Source organism: Camelus ferus, chromosome 13 (genome assembly GCF_009834535.1).
Source record: "Camelus ferus isolate YT-003-E chromosome 13, BCGSAC_Cfer_1.0, whole genome shotgun sequence".
In the NCBI taxonomy this organism is placed as follows: Eukaryota; Metazoa; Chordata; class Mammalia; order Artiodactyla; family Camelidae; genus Camelus; species Camelus ferus.
In genome coordinates, this window is record NC_045708.1 from 114,782 (window position 1) to 137,263 (window position 22,482).

The 22,482-nt window shown below is 57.9% G+C and overlaps 3 protein-coding genes and 1 long non-coding RNA gene across 10 annotated transcripts in view; 3 read left to right on the forward strand and 1 right to left on the reverse strand.

The window, feature by feature from the left end:
• Window positions 1-646: 646 nt before the first annotated feature.
• HES4 (hes family bHLH transcription factor 4) lies at window positions 647-7,582 on the reverse strand. The gene is made up of 6 exons (XM_032494847.1): window positions 5,964-7,582; window positions 5,164-5,786; window positions 4,977-5,072; window positions 4,789-4,876; window positions 4,320-4,701; window positions 647-1,830 (listed from the first exon to the last, which is right to left on the reverse strand). Exons 2-6 carry the CDS (start codon window positions 5,269-5,271, stop codon window positions 1,647-1,649), a joined length of 858 nt encoding a protein of 285 aa, XP_032350738.1. The 5' UTR covers window positions 5,272-5,786; window positions 5,964-7,582; the 3' UTR covers window positions 647-1,646.
• LOC116668203 lies at window positions 5,556-11,330 on the forward strand. The gene is made up of 4 exons (XR_004325258.1): window positions 5,556-5,691; window positions 5,957-6,028; window positions 6,436-6,529; window positions 9,535-11,330. It is a non-coding gene; the product is annotated as an uncharacterized LOC116668203 (long non-coding RNA).
• Window positions 11,331-13,689: 2,359 nt separating this feature from the next.
• On the forward strand, window positions 13,690-15,007 carry ISG15 (ISG15 ubiquitin like modifier). Its single transcript, XM_014551219.2, has 2 exons — window positions 13,690-14,010; window positions 14,471-15,007. The coding sequence occupies exons 1-2, from the start codon at window positions 14,008-14,010 to the stop codon at window positions 14,960-14,962; spliced, it is 495 nt and encodes a 164-aa protein (XP_014406705.1). The 5' UTR covers window positions 13,690-14,007; the 3' UTR covers window positions 14,963-15,007.
• A 2,163-nt stretch (window positions 15,008-17,170) lies between these two features.
• The window catches only part of AGRN (agrin), a 33,187-nt gene continuing 27,875 nt past the window's right edge, over window positions 17,171-22,482 (forward strand). For 3 of the 7 annotated variants that reach the window (XM_032494818.1, XM_032494824.1, XM_032494823.1), the window contains exons 1-2: window positions 17,171-17,512; window positions 19,738-19,999. In XM_032494818.1, coding sequence (XP_032350709.1) covers window positions 17,306-17,512; window positions 19,738-19,999 — 469 coding nt within the window. In that variant the 5' untranslated portion in view covers window positions 17,171-17,305. The remainder of the gene's footprint in view (window positions 17,513-19,737; window positions 20,000-22,482) is intronic. The other 4 variants (XM_032494821.1, XM_032494819.1, XM_032494820.1 and 1 more) reach the window with 3 other exon arrangements.

Below are 22,482 nucleotides of genomic sequence, written 5' to 3' on the forward strand. Positions count from 1 at the left end.
CAGCTGGGGGCCCACTCATGGGTAAAGATGAGGAGGCAGGAAGTGGGAGGGTCCTCAGATGAGTGCAGCTCCCTTGCTGTGGGTGAGGTTGGGGATTGATGAGGGCCAAGCATAGGGCTTCAAACTTCCAGCCCTGACCTACCTTTCACTGAGCCCCGCCTCCCTACACAGACATGGGGGTTCCTCGCTTGCAGTGGGAGCCCAGGAGGAGAGCCTAAAGCCACCAGGTGGGTGTCCAGGTCAGGCAGGCCACCAGGAAGAGACACTTTTAAGGCAATAGCCATCAGTTGCTGTGGATGGCAGGGCCAGCTGAGGCCAGGCCACCCTGGGCAGTGGGCACTGGGGGTCTCAGCAAGGAGCATCTCCCACACCTGTCCTTGTTTGAAGTCTGGGGCCTGTGAATCCCAACCCCATGCTGTGATCCAGGGTGCCCTGTCAGTTACCGAAACAGAAATGGCCCCAGCCATCCCCAGGAGCCACAGGGGTAGGCCTGGGCTGTGGCTGGTCAGCCCCTCCTGTCCCTGCACCCCCAGCTGGGGCCCACTGGGAAACTGCTTCCAGGAAGTTAGGCCAACCCACTGTGCTCATCACCATGGCTCTCACAGCCTCGTCACATGGTGGTGGTCCTAGGTGATGGGCACATGAATTGTTTGTTTATTGCTATTGTTACTAATACTTATTTTAACTTTTACATAAAACTTATTCATAGCTGCACAACAAGTTAACCTAAGATTTAGCAGTTTAAAACAACAAATATTTATTATCTCATGCAGTTTCTGAGGGCTAGGAGTCCAGGAGCTGCTTAGCTGGGTGGTTCTAGCTCAGGGCCTCTCACGAGGTTGCAGTCGAGATGTTGGCAGCAAGCTGGGGTCTCACCTGAAGGCTCAACGGGGCTGGAGGACCTGCTTCTCAGCTCCACACTCTGCTGGCCTCTCCACAGCAGAGGACAGCTGGCCTCCCCTAGAGTGACAGATGTGACCGGCAGAGAGGGCCAGACCAGGATGTCCCTGCAGCCTCATCTTCTGCAGGACCCTACTGGTCACAGGGCCAGCCTCCATACATGCGTTCACAAGGCTGAACACCAGAAGGGGGGTCTTGGGAGCCTTCCAGGAGGCCGTCAGTCTTGGGGCCTGCTTCCTTGCCCGTGGGTGCATCCCAAGCTGGGAACGTTCCCCAGGGCGCCACGGAGCAGAGAGCGCCCAGGTACAGCTGCAGAACCCTTTGGGCTTAGCTTCCTCCTCAGGGAACTGGAGCAGGTCCTGAAGCCAGGGCATGCCAGGGCGGGCCCAGGGAGGGGAGAGGCTGCTGGGGCCTGGAGATAATCAGGAGAACACAGGAGCTCTGCTGGGGGAGCTAAGGCCTCACCTCTCACAAGCCAGGGCTTCAGGCAGCCTCAGCCCCTCCCCCAACCCAAATTCCCAAGTGGCTGGAGTTTCACAGGCCTGGCCAGACCGACTTCTGTCACCATGGGGACCAATTCTTTCTCCACATTTCAAGCCCGTATGATTTGCTGTCATTGTCTGGTCCCCAGACCCTGAGACCCCACAGGCAAGACAGAGGAACCCAGACTCACAGGGCTCCAAAGGGCTGAGCCACCCACAGGGGCAGGCAGATCACCTGACCGTGCATATTAATTCAGCAAACATTTATTGACCCTTGGTCCCCCGCCAGGAACTGGGCTGGAAGGAGGCCACAGATGAATGAGGCTCTGCCTGCCCCCAGAAGGGAAATGGCCTTCTCACCCTCGCCCTAGGAGGGGGAAGTCCTGACTCCTCCCCCTCCACACGTTGGCCAGGAGAAGGTGCCTCCTTATTATTCAGGGGGAAAGGTCTGCAAGACAAAAGCCAAGACAAAAATAGCTGGGGGGGGGGGGTAGTGTTCAGAGGAATTACCCAGTACCCCCTGCGGAAGAGGAGGGAGCAGAAAATGGGTGGAAGATGGGGAGGGTGGGAGGGAGGAAGAGTCCCCTTCTCCTAGGACTGGGCAGGTGTGGCGGGCATGGCTCCTTCCGCAGCTGGAGGAGCAGCCTAGGGAGGGGGGCCCAAGACAGCCCCTCTGGCGCCTCCCTGTCCTGCCCTCTGCCCTCACCCCAGGGGCCCAGCCTCAGCCTGGGCTGGGCCTCCTCCGACCTCCCGAGTCCTGTCAAGGACCACACCATCTTCAAACCAGCTGGCTCCTCTTTCATCCAAGCTAATTAACTAGGTCTGTAAGGCCAGAGCTTCATTCCAAGCAAGTACCAGCCGGGAGTGAGTGACACAGACATGGCCCTGGCCTCCTGAGCTCTCAGACCCTGGGGTGGCTGCCTCAGGCGGGAAAGTGGGGAGAGAATCCCAGGGGTCTGCTTACACAGGAAGAGACAGGGAGGAGCCTCCCTATCAGGAAAAGAGTGGTTCCCTCAGAGCCTGAGAAGGCCCTGGGAGGCTGACAGGGTCCTCAGAGCAATGATGCTCTTGGCAACAGCCTCTTGAGAACAGAGTACCAGGAACAGGAAGTACAGGAAGCCAAGGGGGCCCAGCACCAGGACAGGGGTCGGGTCTAGAGCTGGCACCGCCCTCCCTCTGCCTGGAGGAGGTGGTGTGGAGACCCAGCTTCCAGGTGATCTTCCCAAGCAGCCCTTCTCTCTCTGGCCGCACAGCAGGGGCGTTCCCTCTTACTCCAGCAGGAGGTGTGGAGTCCAGCTCTGGGCTCGTCCTGACCACCCCACCCCACCCCGCAAACCCACCTGCCTTCATATCTCAAAGCCCCCGGCCTTCCCCTCCTGCACTGAGACACCCCCTGAGCAGCTCCCTCCCCTAAACAAGCTGAGCTCCCAGCTTCTGAAACGGACCCCCTGCAAGTCTCCAGCTAGAGAGGGCCTCTGGGGCAGGTTTGCAGCAACTCCCTCACAGTCCTACTGGTGACCTCGCTCTTTCTCTGAGCCTCCCAAGGGCCTGGACTGCTGAGTCAGTGTATGTCCAAGGGTGCAACACATGACCCACATAGCTGCCACTGTCCAGGACCACTGGCTCAGGCCCTGGACACTCAGGGAGATGGGCCAGGCAGGCGGAGAGCAGGGGGTGACCAGCTTGGTGGAGCCTTGGAGGGCCCTGCCAGACGTGCATGACTGAGTCCAGGAAAGCAGGTGAAACTTGCCCAAGACACAAACCTGGGAGCTTCTGGAGCCACTGGAAGAGGGGCAGACCAGCCTCTGGCCGTGACTCACCCTGTTCCTCCTTGATGATCCCTGGCCAGGCAAGCAAACACCTGATGAACCTGGCTGTGGTTGGGAAACAGATCTTGCCTCAGCCTCAGGAGGGCTCAGGATGAGACACTGCAGTCTCAGCTGTGTGACTCAGACCACTCCCTCATCACACCTGGAGCACAGCCCCCAGCAAGATCCTAGGGAGACCTGGGGCCATAGGACAGTGACTCCCAGGCCACTGTCCAACGAGGCCTAGTATCATTGCATTGTAGGGCCAACATACAGCTGGTGCTCAGGACGGATGCATAGCAAGACAGCACCCCCGTCCCTTCCTGCCATAGGGGGACCTCCTCTCCCAGGGCAGAACAGGGCACACAGCAGGACTGGACTCTGGCGGGAGAGAAGCCCTAGCACTAAGTACCCTTTGTCATGCTGGCCCCAGTTCCCTGCCCCTGGGACTCAGATGCCCTCTCCTGGGCAGACACTGGCCTGGGGCAGGCTCAATCCACGGGTGGGCACAGACAACTCTGAACTCAAGCATGAGATGGCAGGAGGTGGACCAGGCCAGCACCGAAGCTTCAGGCACAGTCCCATCCCTCACCACAGGTCAGCACTGAGACAACAGTGGGGAGATATATGTCGCCACCTTCCAGAGTCCCCAGGAGTGGGAGTGGGGAAAGCTACTTTAAAAAAGGGACAACAACAACAAAAAAAGCCCAGTTATGATGCACGACTACTTCCAAACACTGGAAGACATTCTGGGAAAAGTGATGACTGTCACCTTCCTGCCTGAGCCCCCCCGAAGGACCTCTCACACACACCCAGCTCCCCACTTCCAGGCGGGTCGCTGCTCCAGCAAGGACAGATACAGGCAAACGCAACGCCGGGACGAACCCCGACGCCGCCGCATGCCTGCCAGGCACAGGTGGGAGCAGAAGGGCGGGGCGCGGGGGTGCCGCATGGGGAAGGGCAGCCCTCCCCACCAGCGCAAAGACAACAGCTAACCCCGGCCGCTGGGCCTCTGGATCCCTCACCAGAGACAACAAAACAAAACTCTCGACGCGGTCCCTGGAAATAAGTATCTTCCTGGTACAGTCTCAGCAAAGGCCGCCGCTACAGTCCAGGACCGGGGCCTCACCGTAGCCACGGTCTCCAGGGGGCGCTCTGGCCCTGCGGCCCGGCCCCGGGGCCCGCGAGGGGCGCCCCAGTCCGGCCCCGCCGGAACGGCAGTGCGAAGGCAGCCTCGGGGCGCAGCAGGGGAAAGGGGCTGTCGAACGCCGGCAGCGGCGGGCGGCCTGCGTGGACCTCGGGCGCCGGGGCTTCTACCGCGGAGGACGGTGGAACCGAGAGGCGCGAGGGCCCGAGCTGGCCCAGGCAGGCCGCCAGATGGCCGAGCAGGCGAGAACGCACGTCGGTCGGGACGCCCTCGCAGCCGGCCAGGAAGCGATTCACCTCAGCCAGACACTCGCTAAAGCCGGCTCGGTACTTGCCCAAGACGGCGGGGTCGGCGCTGAGGGCAGCTGCGGAGGTGGCAGGGGACAGGCGGTCAGTGCTCGTGGCGGTGGTCCCGCGCCCGCTACCCCTCGCCACTGCCGCCTGAGCCTCACCTGTCATCTGCACGCGCCGCAGGCTCTGCAGGTGCCTCACGGTCATCTCCAGGATGTCTGCCTTCTCCAGCTTCGAGTGGCGAGAGCTCTGGGGGCAGGGCCGGTGTGGGCGGCTTGCCGCCCAGGAGTGCCCAGATTCCAGGCTCCGCGCCTCAGCCCCGCGATCTCACCCCCCGCCCCCGACTCACATCTTTCCTGAGGGCGTCCAGGATGAGAGTCTTGAGCTGAGCGAGGCTCTCGTTGATGCGCGCTCGCCGCCGCTTCTCCATGACCGGCTTGGAGGACTGCGGGTCCGGCAGTGGCTGAGTCCCGCGTCCGTCAGTCTCCCTCTCCCCGCTCCCACTTCTGCCAACCCACGCCCGGCCAGGTCCCCACCTTTCGGTGCTCGGCCGCGCTCCAGGGCTTGTTTGGGGTTCGGCAGGCGCTGGCCGGAGCTCCCGCCAGCGGCGAGGCTCTGGACTTCCCCGGGATGTCGGCGGGCATGGTGCGCCCACGCGCCTCCCGGTGACCGGCGAAGCGCGCCGCCAGGGGCCGATCGCGGGCTAAGACGAGGCTTCCCAAGTCCTTCTCTAGAGGATCCTAGGCTCCTGGACCGAACGCGCGTCGCCAGCCGCCCGGCTATTTAAGGCAGGGCCGCCACGGGGTGTGTGAACCCCGCTCGGCATTCTTTCCCACACTCGCGCCAGCCAATGAGCCGCTGCGCTCCTTCCTCACTCCCCCCACCCCGAGCGGGGCAGACCTCCCCCGGCCGCCGACCCTGCCAACTGTCAGTCACGCGTCCGCTCCCAGCCCACCAATCCCGCGGGCGACAAAGGCGAGCTGGGGCACCCTGCCTGGGCCCGCCTCCGGCAACGCTGGGCCGAGACGGGAAAATCGCCGCGCCCGCTCCTGAGTTCCAAAGCGGTGAGCCAGGCGGGTGGCCCTCCGGGAGGGCGGAGGGGCGGGGCTCACCTTCGGGCCAAGCAGGGGCGGGGTGAGGGTGGGGCGGCGCCGGCAATCTGAAGGGAATATTCGAGAGGGGAGCCGGGTGAGGCGCCTCCGAGGAGCTGGCGAGCCTCTGCACACATGCCACCGCTTCCCACTCCGCTTCCCCCTCCGCCATCCTCGAACCCCGCCAGGGGCCTAGGGCCTCTGCATAGTCTCTGAATCTAACCCCCACCGTCTGCAGCACTTACACAGGCCCGTGACACGGTGGACTTGGAACACAAGCCGGTGGCAGGAGAAAGGTCAGCTGACCAAGGTAGGAAGGGTGGCATCACAGGACGATTAAACGATGGCATAGGACCAAGGAAGGTGACGCCACAGGGCAGGCAGAGTGCTGTCATCGGTCAGGCAGGAATAACGTCATGGAACAGAATGTAAGGATGCCACTGGTCAGGTTGGCGATGTCTCCACATAATCAGAGGTGATGTCTCAGGGTGAAGGTGGATGATGACACAAGCCAGATAGGGTGATGTCACGATGGCTGGTGATGTCATGCTCTTCCAGATTACCCAACAGTGAGCCAAGCACCAGCAATGTAGGGCTCAGAAAAAAATGAGAGCAACTTGTTAAAATTGTGTTTGTTATTGCAAAGAGGCATATTGGGAAACAGGGCTAAGCTTATCTTTGTGTTTGATGCTGCTTTCATTTTGAATTACATTGCAGGGCACTGTCACCTTTTGAGTGCTGGAGATGTCCAGCCCAGTCTGGCCTGGCAGCAGTCTCGTCTGCATCCCACAGATGTTTCCTGAGGCCCACGGTGGGTCTGGCCTGCCCTTGAGGCTGGGGAAATTTCTCCTGGGCTCTAATTCAATGGGGAAAGCGATGGCAAACAAAACAATGACGCGGTTGCCAGAGACAGAAAGAAATAGGTAGATTGCTGGGGAAAAGGAAATCCTTCTTTCGACTGGGTGGTCTCCAGGGAAGACAGCAGCTCTGCAAGGCGGAGTGGGGGGCGGGGGGAGTCGGGGAGAGAAGTAGCATTCCTAGGACAGAAAGATAGAAAGGGACCACAGAGCCCAAGGGAGGAGGGGCCATGGCAGGCAGGGTGTAGGGATCTGGGGCTTCTGACCTGGGGAGGGATCTGGGAGAGTCGTGGTTGCCTTTCGTGAGCAGCGGAGTGGACCGACTGGCAGCTCCGAAGGGTCACATCGGCTGCTATGGTTTACCAAGTGGGTGGCGTTGACAGGTGGCCCCTGCCCCAACACCCATTCCCAGGGTCCCAGTCCGGGGGCCCCAGTGCAAACGCCTCCTCTCCATTCCAAAGCCATCCTTGTCGGTCCCGGTCTAACCCTCTGGAAGCTCCTGATGCGAAACTGCTTCCCTCCACAGTCCTCGGGGGCGCTCCGGGTGGGGCGGGAGGCGGCTACATCCGACTTCCCTCTGGACTGTCACTGATAAGGCCAGGCCTCACACTCCCCACCCAGGTCCCCAGGGATACGTGCGTGCACGGCAATGAGTGCTGAAGAGCTGCAGGGGTCTGGATCAGGAAGGGACATGCCATGGGGACCCTGCCAGCACAGAAAGCCCTGGGAGCGCTGACAGGGCCGGTGCCAGGGCGGCTGGGATCAGTCCTGAGGGGGATGAGGCCGCGGGGGTCGCGACGCCTTCACTGCAGCCTGCCCGCAGCAGGCGGGAGAGGAAGCCCGCGAGTGCCCCCAGTGGCCACCGGCACCACCTCCCCCGTCTGGGAGGTGTCGGGGGAGCCCGTGGCGGACGGGGTGCTTGGGACCTGGCCTGGATGGGCTCTGGGTCGCCCCCAGCCTGCCGCAGAGGGGGTTCAGACTGGAAGAGAGTCCTGAGGAGCCTCGTTCTTGACCGTTCTTTCCCTCCTAGTGGTTAGACGTTCTCACTTACCCTCCTCTACCTGTTTCCTCACCTGTAAAATGAACTATCTTTTCGTTTATCCCCGGGTTACTGGGAAGATACATGAGATCCTATTTTGAAAGTGCTCAGCACGAGTCAGCTACAGTTGTTACTGCCTGGGGAAGATTGAGACAGGCAGGGAGGAGCCACCTGGACTCACCTGCCATGTGCCCCACAGCACTGTCTGCCTTCTGAGAGCCACACCCCCCCCCAGCTCATCCCCAGACCCCTGCCAGAGAGGGAGGGATGCCCTCCACCCAGGGTCTCTGGGGGCCTGTGTCTTGGTCCTTCCAGCCCCAGCCCCAGCCAGGAGCCCTTTGTACCCCAGAGCAAAGTGACTTTCCTTACTGTGTTCACAGGGCTGCACCCCCACTGTCTGTATGATTGTGTCTCTCTGGGCCCTCGTAACTCTGGCCATCTCCTCTCTGCCTTTCATATCTGAACTTGATCCCTGGTAGGACCCACAGGTCTCCTGGGGGCTGCAGGGGCCCCCCTGCTCTGCGTAGGGAGGAGAGTCCTGGGCTGCAGTGGGGAAATGGTGCTGACACCTTGGTGTGGAATACTGCCCTTCCTAGAGGTGGCTCCAACAGTGCCTCTCAGCCCAGATACCCTTATGGTGTGTCCTTGGTGAGACTTGTGATGACATCAACCACAGACACAGGGCAGCGGTGAGATGTGAGTCCTGAGGCTCTGCCTGAAAAATGCCACACATGTTCACCTTGCTGTCCTGAGAAACCCGCTCTTGGAACCCATTTGCCCCTCTATGAGGAAGCCTAGACTGGCCCCATGGAGAGGCCCCAAGGAGAGGCTCTAAGGAGGGTCCTCGTGTACGTATTGTAGCCAAGAGCCCAGAAATCTCAGCTGCTGGGCTGGTGAGTGAGTCACCTCCAGGTGACCCCAACTTAACAGCTTCAGGGCCCCCCACTTCGTGTCTTCCCAGCTGCCCCTGTGTGCTCTGTTCCAATTCTCAATTGACAGAATAGGGCAGTCGTTACTGTGACGTTTGGGGGCATCTGTCACACAACAGGAGTAACTGGAATAGCTAAGACGGACCAAGCCCTGGACCCTGGCCCTTCCCTCCCACCCCTGCTTCTTCCTGTCCTTACTCCTTTCTCCAGCATTTACAGAGCCTCAGGAGCTCTGAGCCCTGGCTTCCCATCTGATGAGGTGCTTTCTGCAAACCATCAAAGGCCAGCTATCTGTCCTCCTAGATCAGGCTTGAGTGGGCCAAGTCCCAGTTGGCTGGTGGCCTCAGGGCATCTCCAGGGCCCACTGTTGGCCACTGGGTATAGGGGTCATGGGGGCTGAGGCAGGAAAGTCAGTGGGGGAACCTGTGTAGAAAGACAGGTGTATTTCCAGGCCAGGCACTGGGCTCTAGCCTTGTGGCAGGCGCAGGTTGGGGGCATCTCCTCACATCTGGCTGCCATGACAGCGTTCCACACAAAAACATTCAGACAATGTCCCTTGGGGGCCTGCCAAGTGCTGTCTGTGCACACCTCCCTCCCAACCTCTGACATGGGGGTGGCATTCCCACCCTGCCCCTCAGCATTCCACTGGCACAGGGACTCCAGAACATCAGAGACCCATGGACCACTGCCTGCACCCCCACACCCTGCTGTTCCCTCCTCTCCTGCCAAGGGGCAGCAGCCTGTGGACTCAGGCAGCTGGGACCAAGTGACCAGGCTAGAACCGTCTCAGGTCCTCTCCTGGAGCATGGGAACTGGGTGCTGAGTTGTTCATCAGTGTTTGCTAGAATGACAAAGTGGCAGAGGCCAAGGGCAGGGGAGTCCAGGATTCAGGATAGAGATGAAGGACACAGAGGCCAGGAGACCAGGATGCCAACAGTGGGGCTGGAGATTCAAGGGTAGTTCTCACCCCCTGTGGCTTCCACCCTTACAGGCCATGGACCAACACACCTTCCCTCAGCCATCTGATGCCTCACAAGTGGGGGCAGTTCCCCCAACAGCACCTCCCCCGTGGTCTGGGCACTGTCAACATCCTTCTCCGGAACTGGGTGTTGACACTTCGCCACATGTGGGAAACCATGTCCCCCCAGCTTCTGGGTGGTGAAAGAATCTCCTTCCAACGCTGGGACGCCACCTCCCTGCTAGCTCCAATGGGCGCTGCTTTTCCCTCCACTCTTCTTGGCCACTGCTCTTGGGGAGAGGTGAGCTTCCTTGTCCCTCGTCCTTGGCACTTTCAGACCGGTTTCCTCTTCACCAAAAAAAGCCCCGGCTTTGAACCCCACCTTATTATCAGACCTGACCTTGCTGGAGTCGCCTGCAGCCCTGGGGGCCTCCCCCGCGCTCCCTGAAGGTTTTACTCCTGGTTCCCTGTCACTTTCCCCAGCCACTCCTATCACAGTTCTTGGTGATTTCAAAATCCGCACGGGTGATTCTCCAACCTCTGGCCTCCCTCTCCTACATGGAAGGTCCAAGTGAGCTTGATAACTAAGATCCCGTTCGCGTGGTGCTGGGGTTGCCGGCCGCTCTCGGTTTCCGGTCGGCTCTGGAGGCCCCGCCCACCGGAAGCCCCGCCCGCGGGCACAGGGAGGCGGGGGTGAGGTGGGGCTGGAGCTGGAGGCGGAAGGTCCAGCTCCCTTGAGCGGCTGTGCTTCCAGCGTCACCTGGGGTCCTGCCTCCTCCCTCCACACCCCCAGCCTCTTCTCTCAGGTCCTGCTCGCCGCACCCCCCACCCCCACCCCCACCGGTGACAGCATTGCGCATGTTCTTGCGCCTGTCGGTGCCTCTAGTACTTGGGGAACAAGTCTTCACAGTAACTTCTCCGTCCAGGCAGCGGGAGCAGTCGCTGCCTGGTGACGGAGCCTGACTGAGGCTCCAGCCTCCTCTGCATCTGACCCTTCTCAGGGTCCTCAAACCAACATTTTGCCGTCATCCTTGACCCTTGAAGTCCACCTCCAGTGCTGCCCCACCAGGTCCTACAGCTGCTCTACCTTCCGGATGTATCCAAATCCCCTCCTGACCCCTTGCTCTCCTACCACTGACTGCAAGCCACCACTACCTTGGTCCTGGATTTTTGCAGAAGCTCTTTGCCATGGCAAGGAGGCTAGTGTTGGAGCCAAGCGCTTGGTATCGGAAGGTGGACAGAAGAGGAGAGGGTGCACAGAGTGGCTAGAGCGAGCTTAAGCCCCTCCTATCACTCGGAGGGTGCCGGGAAGCCGTGGGAAGGAGGTTTCCTGTAGATCACTCTGGCTGATGGGTCAGTGACAGATTATGGGGGGCAGGACAGAAGCAGGACCACTAGGATGTATCCTCAGTAACCCAGGTGAGGTGTGATCGTGCCCTAGACCAGGCTGCACAGGTATAAGTGATGAGGACTGTGGGCATTCTTGGGAAGGATTTTTGTTGTTGCTGCTGCTTAGATAGTTGACTTAAAAATAAAATCAAGTGTATTAAATATTACAGATACTATTTTAAAGGCTTAGGGAAGTTTAAGATAGTTTGAAAATGAAACCAAATTTTAATCAAAGGCCCCTTCATAAGTGGCTCTTGTAACTTCATAAATAGAATATTAAGGTTTGTGACTAGAACTTACGTATTTTGTAGTATTAGTTCAAATAATTTTGTTTTACCGATGAACTCAATCTTTTATTGTTCTATAACCTTCTGTATCAAGTAATGCTTTGCCTGTAAGATTTCTCTGTTAACCTGTTAATAAAATTGTTAATGTGGTCACGTCTGCTTCCTTTCGGTTAATATTTATGTAGTATGTTTCTTCCCATCCTTTTACTTTCAGATCGCCTGTATTCTCATATTTCAGATGGCTCACGTTTTCTTTAAGCCACATGAAATCAGATTCTTTTCAACCAGCCTGACAGTCCTGGTCACTTAGTTCCCCCCTGGATTTCAGACTTCTGTCCTGTAGAACTGTGAGGGAATAAATTTCTGTTGTTTTAAGCCACTTGGTTTGTGGTGGCTTAGAAGCCACCAAGACACAGAGACAGGTTCCTCCGGGTGCTGTCACTTTGCCTGCCTAAAGCCTTTGCATTTAGTTCCTCTTGTCAAAGCAGGTGACATTTGATGAAGTAACCAAAAGAAAATGAAGATTCTATTACCTTATGTCAGTATTAAGAAATCAGGAGACATACATGCCATGTTTAATAATGGTCACCTGAAGGAGACTGGGGGATTTCCACATTCTGTAATCTTTGTTATGTTTGTGGTTTTTTTTTTTTTTTTTTGTAATACTAATATTACTCATGCAAGGAATGAGTTGATATAAACTTAAAGTAATATAAAGAAACTATTTTTTTCTTTTTCTTTTTTTTATTGACGTATAGTCAGTTTACAGTGTTGTGTCAATTTCTGGTGTACAGCATGAAGAAACAATTTTTTAAACTCTGTTTTTTTGCATGTTAACTTTGGTGCCCTATGAGATTAGTTGGAGAAGGGGAGGTGGAATGATCAATTCATATTCAAAACATTTTGTTTTTTCTATTCTTTTACTTCTTATTTAAAATTTTATTTACTTACTTTTTATTTAAATTTATTTATTTATTTATTTTTAAAATTATTTTTTTATTTTTAGCTGACATATGCCTGTAATGTGTTGTGTGTAATAGTAAAAATTTGGGAACAACCTAAATATTAAACAATATGGGATTGGTTAACTAAATTACACTGTGTTTTATAATGGACTCATTGTGCTATGGGGCACATATGCAGCCATTAAAACAACTTGCATAAAAGTATCTATTAATATGAAAAGATGAAGTGAATGAAAAAACCATGAGAGTACTATGGGTTTTTTTTTTTTTTCAGTTTTGTTTTTTAGTGGGGTGAAATTCATGTAACATAAACTTAACCATTTTAAAGTATATAATTCATTGGCATTTAGTGTATTTACAATGTTGTACAACCATCACCTCTATCTAGTTCCAAAACATTTTTATCATTCCCGAAGGAGGCCTGGTATCCAGTAAACAGTCACTTCCCACTCCCCCTCCCCCAAGCTCCTGGTAATCACTACTCTATTTTCGGTCTCTATGGACTTGCCTATTGTGGACATTTCATATGAACAGAATCTCACAATATGTGACCTTCTGTGTCTGTCTTGTCACAAGCATCATCTTTTCAAGGTTCATTCGTGTTGTAGGCTATGTCAGTCCTTCGTTTCTTTTACGGCTAAATCATATTCCACTATAAGGATGGACCACGCTTTGTCAATGCATCCATCTGTTAATGGATTTGGTTGCTCCTACCATTTTTACCATTTGTCTTCTGTGAATAGAGCTACTGTTAACACCTGTGTGCAAGCATTTGTTTGAACACCTGTTTTTAGTTCTCTTGGGCATATCCCTAGGAGTGGAATTGCTGGATCATATGAAAATTCTGTGTAACCTTCTGAGGAAAGACTAGATTGTTTTCCACAGTGTCTGCACCCTTTCACATTCCCATCAGCTCCAGTTTCTTTGCATCCTCACCAACATTTGCTATCATTCTCATTATTATCATTGTTATTATTATTGTCATGCTACTGGGTGTAACTTAGTATCTCACTGTGGTTTTGAATTTGCATTTCCCTAATGATCAATGATCTTGAGCATCTTTTCATGTGGTTATTGGCCATTTATATATTTTATATTTTAAAATGTCTATTTAAGTCTTTTGCCCAACTTTTAATTGAGTTGTTTATCTTTTTGTTGTTGAGTTGTAAACGTTTTTTATATATTATGAATACTACACCCTTATCTGACATATGATTTACAAATGTTTCCTCCCATTTTGTGGGTAGTTTTTTCACTTTCCCAATAGTGTCCATGAGTTCATTTTTGGAGAAAATAAAAGATACATCTATTTCATTTTATAAAATCTGAACAAATATTGTCATAAACCAATGGTGATTATCTCTGGGGAGTTTGGATTGTCACTATTTTATGTTATTTTCTAATTAACCCTGGCAATGATTTCCAGGTGTACTACTTTGCAAGCTGGTAAATGGAAAGTGAAAGTTTCCAATTGTTAGCTCATGTTATAATGTTGTGCTCTTGAAAAGGACCTGAGGTGCTGGACATGCAGAGGGTTTCTGAACACACAACCCTGGAGGCAGGGGTGCTGTCGCAGTCCCCAGGCCTGGCCAGCCAGGTGGAGAGCCCCTGCCCACCTCTTCCTCAGTTTTTCGTCGTCGTCATTCTGTTTTGTTTCTACCACTCGCTCTGGGGCCTGCCCTGGGAAAAGGAAACTGAAACTGAAGCTGAATTGGCTACTGGTGAGGCTGGCTTCCTGACTCCGCCCTCTGACGTGACTGCTCAGGCTTTTAAAAGGGCTGAGCTGCCAGGGCTGGAGAAGAGCTGGGAGCCGAGAGGCAAGCCAATCACTTCCTGTGGAGAACCTGGTGCCAGAGTCCACAGCCATGGTGAGGAGGGTTTGACAGGTGGGGCAGCTGGGCTTTGTACCCTTCTCCCTGATGGCATCTCTCAGGGTGGAACACTTCCGTGTGCCAGGCAGGCAGAGCTGCTCAGAGCCCCCACACCCCCAGGTTCCTAAGCATGAGGGGAGGGACAGGGCTCCTTCTAACATCAGGTTCCTCAGAGGCAGATTCTGCCCAGTGGCCAACCGTGAGATCCCTTGGGGTCAGCACAGGGAGGCATCTTAGTGGGTGAAGGGAAGCAACACCATGGTTGTGGGTGGCCACTATTCTCCTGGAAATGCCTCCTTGCATTATCCAGTGCCTGGGGTCCCCCTCCAGGTGGGTGGGGAGGGTGGAGAGGAGGGAGCAGCATCCTCAGGCTCTAAGAGCTTGCTCCACTGCTACTGCCATGTGTGCCAATGCCATGACTGGTGCCAGGGTCTCTGAGCCTGTGTGATGCCCACAGGGTGGAATCCTGAAAGTAAAGATGCTGGAGGGCCGAGAGATCCAGGTTACCCTGAGAGACTCCATGCTGTTATCAGAGCTGAAGCAGCAGATCGCCCAGAAGATCCATGTGCCCACCTTCCAGCAGCGCCTGGCCCACCCAGAAAGCCAACAGGTGCTGAAGGACGGGGAGCCCCTGGTCCGCCAGGGTCTGAAGCCCGGCGACACAGTCCTGCTGATGGTGCAGAACTGTGAGGACCCCCTGAGCATCCTGGTGAGGAACGACAAGGGTCGCAGCAGTGCCTACGAGGTCTGGCTGACCCAGACGGTGGCTGAGCTCAAGCGGCAGGTGTGTCAGAAGGAGCACGCGCAAGCCGACCAGTTCTGGCTGACTTTCGAGGGGAAGCCCATGGAGGACCAGCATCAGCTGGGGGAGTACGGCCTCACGGCCCGGTGCACCGTGTACATGAATCTGCGCCTGCGAGGGGGTGGGGCAGGGCCAGGAGGGCGGTGAGGAGGGCGCCCCACCGAATGCGGGTAATAAAGTAGCAAAGCTGAATGCAGCAGAGTCCATTCTGCCCTCGCCAGCACCCCCAAGTGGTCAGCCCTCCATTCTGCACCCTTTCAGGTGAGATTGGGGGAGGAGTGGAGGTGAGTAGACTCAGGGTCGCTGGGTGGTCACCCATCTAGGGTCGCCAAGTTAAGGGACAAGCCTAATGGGATCAAAATAGTGACACCTCCCCACCCCCTGAAGAAATTGAAGATGTGTCCCCACATCTTTGGGAAATTAACTTCTAGAGAAATAAAAAGAGGTATATCCGCTGGAGCCCATCCCTGTCTTCGTGTTGAGCCAAGGTCAGCCCCTGCACAGCTGGCCCCCACCCCACCATCTGGGTGAGCTGATAGTACAGGGAGGGGAAGGCTTGGTCAGGTCCCAAAGGCCACAAGGTGAGTCCGCCTGGAAGTGGTGAGGGGGTGAATCCCCTACGTCTGCCTGGGTGAGTTGTGAGGGAGGCTCCCCCATAGCAGCTGGGGGATGGGGCCTCTTGGCTCTTCAGGACCCTTCAGCCTACAGTTGGTCTGGGGAGAAGTGGGGTCAGGGCCTCGGACACACACCTCACCATCAGGGCATCAGGGCGAGCTGCCAAGTCAACAGATATATCCTCCTGCAATGTTCACCTCACGGAGAGGCCATGGCCAGCAGGCAAGGGGCACCTGGAATGAGGGGTTCCTCCTGTCCACATGGAAGTGTTTGTCCCAGAGAGTGAGCACCTGATTTGGCAAAACTACACCCACTTCCACACTGGATGCTTCTTTCTAAACCAGTTTCCCAAATGAGCCCCACGGGAGCCAGGCTGAGTCAGCCTTGGACACAGGCAAGGGATAGATAGAATGTACACGTCTCTGGGCCAAAGTCCATGACTCTGGGGACACTCAGATCTCAGCTTTCAGACTCTTTAGGGTTATTTGGCTAGAGACCTGGAAGCCCCCTTTCTGGTCTGTGGGTGTCTGTACCTGATTTGGGAGACCCCCAGATCTGGGTTGTCTGTGACAGATACATGTGGATATGCAGGTGTGTGTGTATGGGGTGGTCTCCTGGCTTCAGCCTCAATTCCTGGGCCCCCATCCTCACCGTTGTCATACTGCAACTTTGCAAGTGTGCGCACACACGCTCAGTGCCTCCCTCCTTCTTCGAATCCCCCCCCCCCCCCCCCCAGGATCTAGGCGAGGGAGTGCCCTTCTCCAGAAAGGCCTCTTTTGCAGCCCACCTGTCATTGCTTCTGGCTCAGAGATTGGTGGTTGGCTTGCGTGGGGGGCGGTGCGCGGCAGATCCAGCCCTGGAGGGACAGAAGGACTCTCCTCTCCTTCCCCACCCCTACCATCTTCAGCTAGGTCAGCCTCTAATTTGGACCGTCTGGATCTCAGTTTAACCCCTGTACCTAGCCAGGCTGCCGGTGGGGAGAAGCCCCTTGCGGGGAGATGGGGAGGGGGCGTGGCTGGCTGTCTACGGCTGACGCTAGATTGCCGCCTCAGGACTGTAGGGGGAGCCCGCCGCCCTGCCAAGGGGCCGGAGCTGACAGGGAGGTGGGCGGGTCTGCGCTCTGTTGTAACCAATCGCCACAGCCCCCGGTCCACATTTGTCCCAGCCGACCGGGGGTCCCGAGCCGGCCGAGTTTCCGTCCCTAGTTCTAGTGAGGGGCTGGGGTCCCCGTCAGGCTCCTTCCGCCGGGGGAGGGGCGCAGGCCTGCCGGGCGCGAGGGTAGGCGGGGCCCCGGATCTAGCAGCCCTTCCCCGCGGCCGGGGAGCCCCCCCACCCCCGCCGAGTCCTAGCCCCAGCGTAGCCTGGAGCCCCTTAGAAGTCCCGTCACGTCGCCTCTAGATTATGCATTAACCCGATTTCATCCGCATTTCCTGGCGGGGGCGGAGGGAAACGTCCGCGCGGTCAGGGGAGGGGCGTCCGTGGGGGGTGCGTCGCAGCAGGGAGAGCACCCTCGGGACCGCCCCGTCCCCCGCCCGGTCCGCCCTCGCCCTGGCCAGTCCCACCACCCACCTTGGCCCGACCCAGACCAGCCCCCTCCTTCCCGCAGCTCGGCCTCCGCCCGGCGCCGCTATCCCGGCGCTTTGTTCGCGGCCGGCGCGGGTCGCAGGGCGCCGGGCGGGCCGGGGGCGGGCGCGGGCGGAGGGAGCGGCGGGCAGGGGGTGGTGCTGCCCCAGGTCCCGCCCCCGGCCCGCCCCCGCGCCGCCCGCGCTCCCACCGCCTCCCGGGAGCTGCGTCCCGTCCTGACCAGTCCCGTCCCCGGCGCGGCCCGGCCCGTGCGCTTGCTCCGGCCGCCTTCCGCCGTCCTCCGCCCGCGCCATGGCCAGCCTGCGGCCGTCTGGCCCGGCCCCGCTGCAGCCGCTGTTGCTGCTCTTGGTGGTGGCCGCGCGCGCCCTGACCGGCGCCGATGGGACGTGCCCGGAGCGCGCGCTGGAGCGGCGCGAGGAGGAGGCGAACGTGGTGCTCACCGGCACCGTGGAGGAGATCCTCAACGTGGACCCGGTGCAGAACACGTACTCGTGCAAGGTGGGCCCCCGCCGGGACCCCCGGGATCCTGAGCCCTCTCCGAACCCTCCTAGAAGCCTGGATTGGTGGCTTCTCCCCTCCGCGATTCTGGCCCCTAACCCGGAGGCCCTCCCCTTGCGATGCCTGCCGCCCCGCTGAGACCCCCGCCCCAGGCCGTGGGAAAGAGCCCCAGACGCTCCGCAGCGCCGGCTGTCGCTCCCTTGGCGACCGCCGACCCCCGGGTGGGGCACCGGGTCCGGGAAAACTCGCAAGTGCCGGAGGCAAAGTTCTTGCGGGGCCGCTTAAGTCCCACCTCGCGGTGCCCAGGCCCCAGGACCCGATCACGTCTGCCCCTTCACCCCAAGCCCACTCCCTTATTGGAAAGGACTGTGCCTTCCCCTAGCGAGAATGTCCGGCTACCGCACCCCCTCCCTACTAACCAAAGAAAAGGAATTAGGGACGAGGGGAGGTGACGCTTTCTGCTTGGGGTGGAGGTAGGGGTTTGGCCTGTGGTCAGTGCTGTCGCCCCCTCCCCAGAGGCGAGAAGTGATCAGGAGAGAGGAGGGGTGCACATTTAATCTTCCCACCCCCCGGATCCTGGTGGGGCATGCTGCAGTGACAGGGTGTGGGGCAGGAGCAGAGAAGTGGGCGGGGCCGTTACTGAGCCTGAAGTGTTGGGGTGCAGGGGCAGGTGCCCCATCCTGCTCCTGGGAGAACGGGATCTTCCCTGGCCACAGGGAAGGGGGCTTGCCAGGCCTCTCTTTCAGTTGGAGCCGGGAGCTCCCTGGGATAGGTATAGTGGGTTTTTACCCACAATCTGTTCCCAGGGAAGGCTCGAAAGACCCAGGACTGGACCTGCGCTGGACCCCTAAAACCACCTCCCCAACCAGAAATCGGATCACTCCTCCTTCGTGGAGATGGGGAGGGGTGGTAGCTTCTTTCAGACTGCCCTGTGTGGGCTACAGCTGGGATCCCCTGCCGGGCCCCCTCCCCTCCACCACCGCCAGGGCACTTTGCCAAGTCCCTGCAGGATTTTCCCGACTTCCTCCCCGCTGCTCCTGGGTGTGGCTGGGGTGGGGGGAGGCGATGAAAGCCGCTCAGCCCTCTCCTGCGGGTTATCATCCTTCTAGAGCCTACTGTGTGTCTGAGGGTGGGGAGAGAGAGTTGGCCAAGGCTCCCCGCACCCCCACCCCCACCCCACCCCACCTCCCTTGGGCCACTGGAGGGTGGAAGGAGTCCCTGCAGATTCTGCAGACCCCCCCCCCACCCGGAGGCTCCCAGCAGGGGCCAGGCAGGTGGATGAGCCACCATTGTTTTTCATTCCCCAATCCAAAAGTTCTGGCCCCCCAGAGATCCTGAAGAGAGGGGCATCTTTTCAGGGACAGGATGCCCGGGTGCATGTCCCCTTGGACCTGTTCCTTTGGGGCAGCCCGTTCTACCTGCAGCTCTTGCGACCCACCTGCCCCCAACCCCTAGTAGGCTGTGGGCATCCCAGGCCCTGGTTTGTCAGATCAAGTGCCCTCAGGGCTCCAAGAGTGGATTGCTGAGGGTGGGGCTGCCCTGTGCTGCCCAGACTTGACTTTGTGGTTCACAGGCTGCCTTGACGGCATTCACCGTAGGAGCCTTGTAGGAGGAGGGGTCTTTCACCTCCTGGAGGAGGATGGTGTCTTGGCCTGTCCGCAGGGCTGCACGGAGCCAAGCTGGCCCAGAGCCCTGAGCTCAGAGCCCATCACCCTGAAACTTCATCATCTGTCTTAGCGGCTCCTGGCTCTGCCCAGGTGTGGGCCTGAGTAGTGGGTGGGTCCATGGGGAGAGTGGGGCTTGGAAGGCAAGGACCCCAGGCCAGGTGGGTCCCCTTCCTATATCCAGCCCGAGCTGAGATGGACGTTATTGGGATTGGGTGGCTGGGGTTACTTAGACCTGAGGGTTGGGGGAGCTCCTTCTTGAGGGAGGAGGTGTGTTTACAGGCCACACGTCCTAGTGTGTGATATACATGGGCAGTAGCATCCATCGTGTGTGTGCATGTATGTGTGCATGTGAGAGCTTCCTTACAGCTGCTTCTTGGGGGGTTGACACATCTGCCCAGGATTTGAGTCTAATCTGGATGTCTGGTCTGAGCCAGCTGAGGTGGGAAGAGGAGAAGATCCAGGCGCCAGTCTGGTGTTTGCCTCTGGCCTCTGTGGGCCCCTTTCCCCAGTGGGAAGAGGATCACTGATACCTATGCACACCCCCCATATCCGTCCCAGGTTCGGGTCTGGCGGTACTTGAAGGGCAAAGATGTGGTGACCCAGGAGAGCCTGCTGGACGGAGGCAACAAAGTGGTGATTGGCGGCTTTGGAGACCCCCTCATCTGTGACAACCAGGTGTCCACTGGGGACACCAGGATCTTCTTTGTGAACCCTGCACCGCCATACCTGTGGCCAGCCCACAAGAACGAGCTGATGCTCAACTCCAGCCTCATGCGCATCACCCTGCGGAATCTGGAGGAGGTGGAGCACTGTGTAGAAGGTGTGTGGGGAATTCTTGTCTGGTAGAGGGCAGCCGAAGGGGGCAGACTCGAGAGAGGTACCTTGGGGGCAGAGGAGGGTTTGTTATAGGCTTGAGCACATAGCGTCTTGTGGTCTGATCGCCTTTGCTGGGTTCCGGCTCCCTGGCTTCCCGGCTGTCTCAGCTCCAATTTCTGACATAAGCTGGGGTCCCCACCCTGGCCACCAAGGTGCCACCATCTTTCGCCCTGGAGCCAAGCAAGTCCCAGCCCTGCAAAGGCACAAGCCTCCTTCCTTCCCCTCCCCCTCCCCAGCCCTGCACACCCCTTCCTGGCATCCCCTTTTCTCGGAGAGAGGCTGGGACCAGGTGAATGAACATCAGTTGTTTGTGTTCTTCAGAAGCCCAACTATCTGTCTAGATGGGGCCCAGGTGTTGAGCAAACCCCTTGGGGTGGTGTAGAAGGATTGTACTGGAGCAGGGGCTACCCCGTTGTGCGTTCCAAGGGGCCTGTCATTTCTGGGAAGGAGCAGTTATGTGGAGTGGGGTGCTTCTAGGAGTTTGAGTGGGTGTGGGATTCTAATGGAGGTGAAGGACTTTTTCTTGTCTGCCATCCCAATGTATCTGTTCCCAATGGCCCAAGAGTGCCCCTCCCCCACCCCAGCCTCTGAGAGGTAAGCAGGAATCACATGACTAGGGCTCACTCAACCCCTCACCCTGGGAGAATCCCAGCTGGGGGCTGAGCTCCTTGGCTGGGGTATGTGGCAGGGAGAATGTAGGAACTGCCCATTGCCCCCACATCCTGTTACTCCCCTCGTGGCTGGCTGGGAAGGGCTGCATGGGAGGGGGTGGAGACAATGCTTCCTCCCCAGGGCAGGGGGAAGGGTCCCTGACTTCCTGTCCTGGGAGGGCGACCCTGTTCCTCTGATTTGCTCTTCTGGCCAGCAGGGAAGCTCCAACTTCTACCCAACTTACTGCTGTGATGCTGGCTTGGCTCTTGTGGGGTCCTGGACAGTGGACTCATCTGGCCTGGTGAGGCCTGTGCAGGGGGCGGGACAGGGCCTGAGACAGGGTGCCCTGCAGCAGCTTGCTCAGCCTGTGGTCAGTTGCTCCTGGGGCTGCATCCAGGGTCCCGGGCCACAACATCACACAGAGAAGTCACATAACACAGCAGGGCTGTGTCCCTGGTCCCTTCCCAGCACTAGCTCAGCTAAGGGCTCCCAGCATGGCCCTCCCACCAGGTGAGGACGGGAGACCCTGGCCCTGCTCTGGAAGACTGTGGTCTAGGGAAAAGCCAACAGGAAGGTGGCATGGAGGTGGGGCAGGCCATGGGGTGGTGATGCCCAGTTCTGGGGGGATGAGTTGAGGGCTAAGGAGTGACTGGAGATGAGGGGTCAAGATCAAGAAGGTGAACCATCAACTCTACAGCCAAGCGGGTGCAGCCCTATCGGCTATGACTTAGTAGCTGAGGCCTTCTGTGGGATCAGAGGGCATGTGGCAGGAGGGCCACCTCAGACAGAACAAGATTTGCTGTCTTAACCAAATCCTGCTCTACCCAGGCCAGGCCTTGGCTCTGAGTGTTGCGCTGGGCAGAGGGATGGCTGGAAAGAAGGGCCTACAGGGAGAGCCCCCAGCCAGAACTGGGTGAAACGTGACCTACTGTGTGCTGGCTGCCCAGGATAGGGACCAGTGTAGGAGCCAAGCTCCAGCTGGGCGGGGGGTGGGGTGGGGTGGGTGGGTTGGGGCAGCAGGGGGCTGAGACCTACAGGCTAGTGTGTAGCCATGAGGTCAGCACCTAGGAGGGGCTGAGGCCACCAGACTCTTCTGGGGTGGGCCCGCCAGGAGGAGGGTTCTGGGGAAGGGGGTTTAATGGAGAGGAAAGGAAAAGAGAAGTAGCCTTAACTATGGCTTGGGGCCTTGTGGTGGAGTCAGGGTGGAGGGGAAGCCCCAGGGAGGGGAGGGGCCCAGAGTGAGAAGCAGAATCCACTGTAAGGTGCTGGGCAGCCTTGGATGTTTTGAGCCCCAGGACATGGATGTCTTCTTTGGAAGCAAACCAGGGCACAATGAGGGGCAGGGGGCTGGGAGGGTCTAGCTCTGGGGACAGAGGATGTATCCCAGGGACCTGGGTTAGATGGGGGTGCCTCCCCCTTGAAGCTCCCCAAGGCCTGAAGGACAAGGTCCCCTGGAGCTAGGGCAGGTTTGGGGAAGGAACAGTCTTATCCCCACCTCCCCCAGCAGGGTGGGGATGGGAGGAGGTCCCGCCTCCCATTCTGTAGGAGATAAGGAGCTTGGACCCCACCCCAGGCTCTCCAGGGAGTCAAGGCCTCACCCTAGTGAGGGGGAGACAGATGGGCAGGGCTTGAGCTAGGATGACCCTTCCCCATCTGACTCTGACCCCATTCTCCTCAGGACCCCACAGCTGTGCCAGCCCCACAGGGCCCAGTGTGAAGGCTGGGCAGCCACTAATCTGTGGAGGTCATCCCAAGACCACCGGAGACCACCTGCAC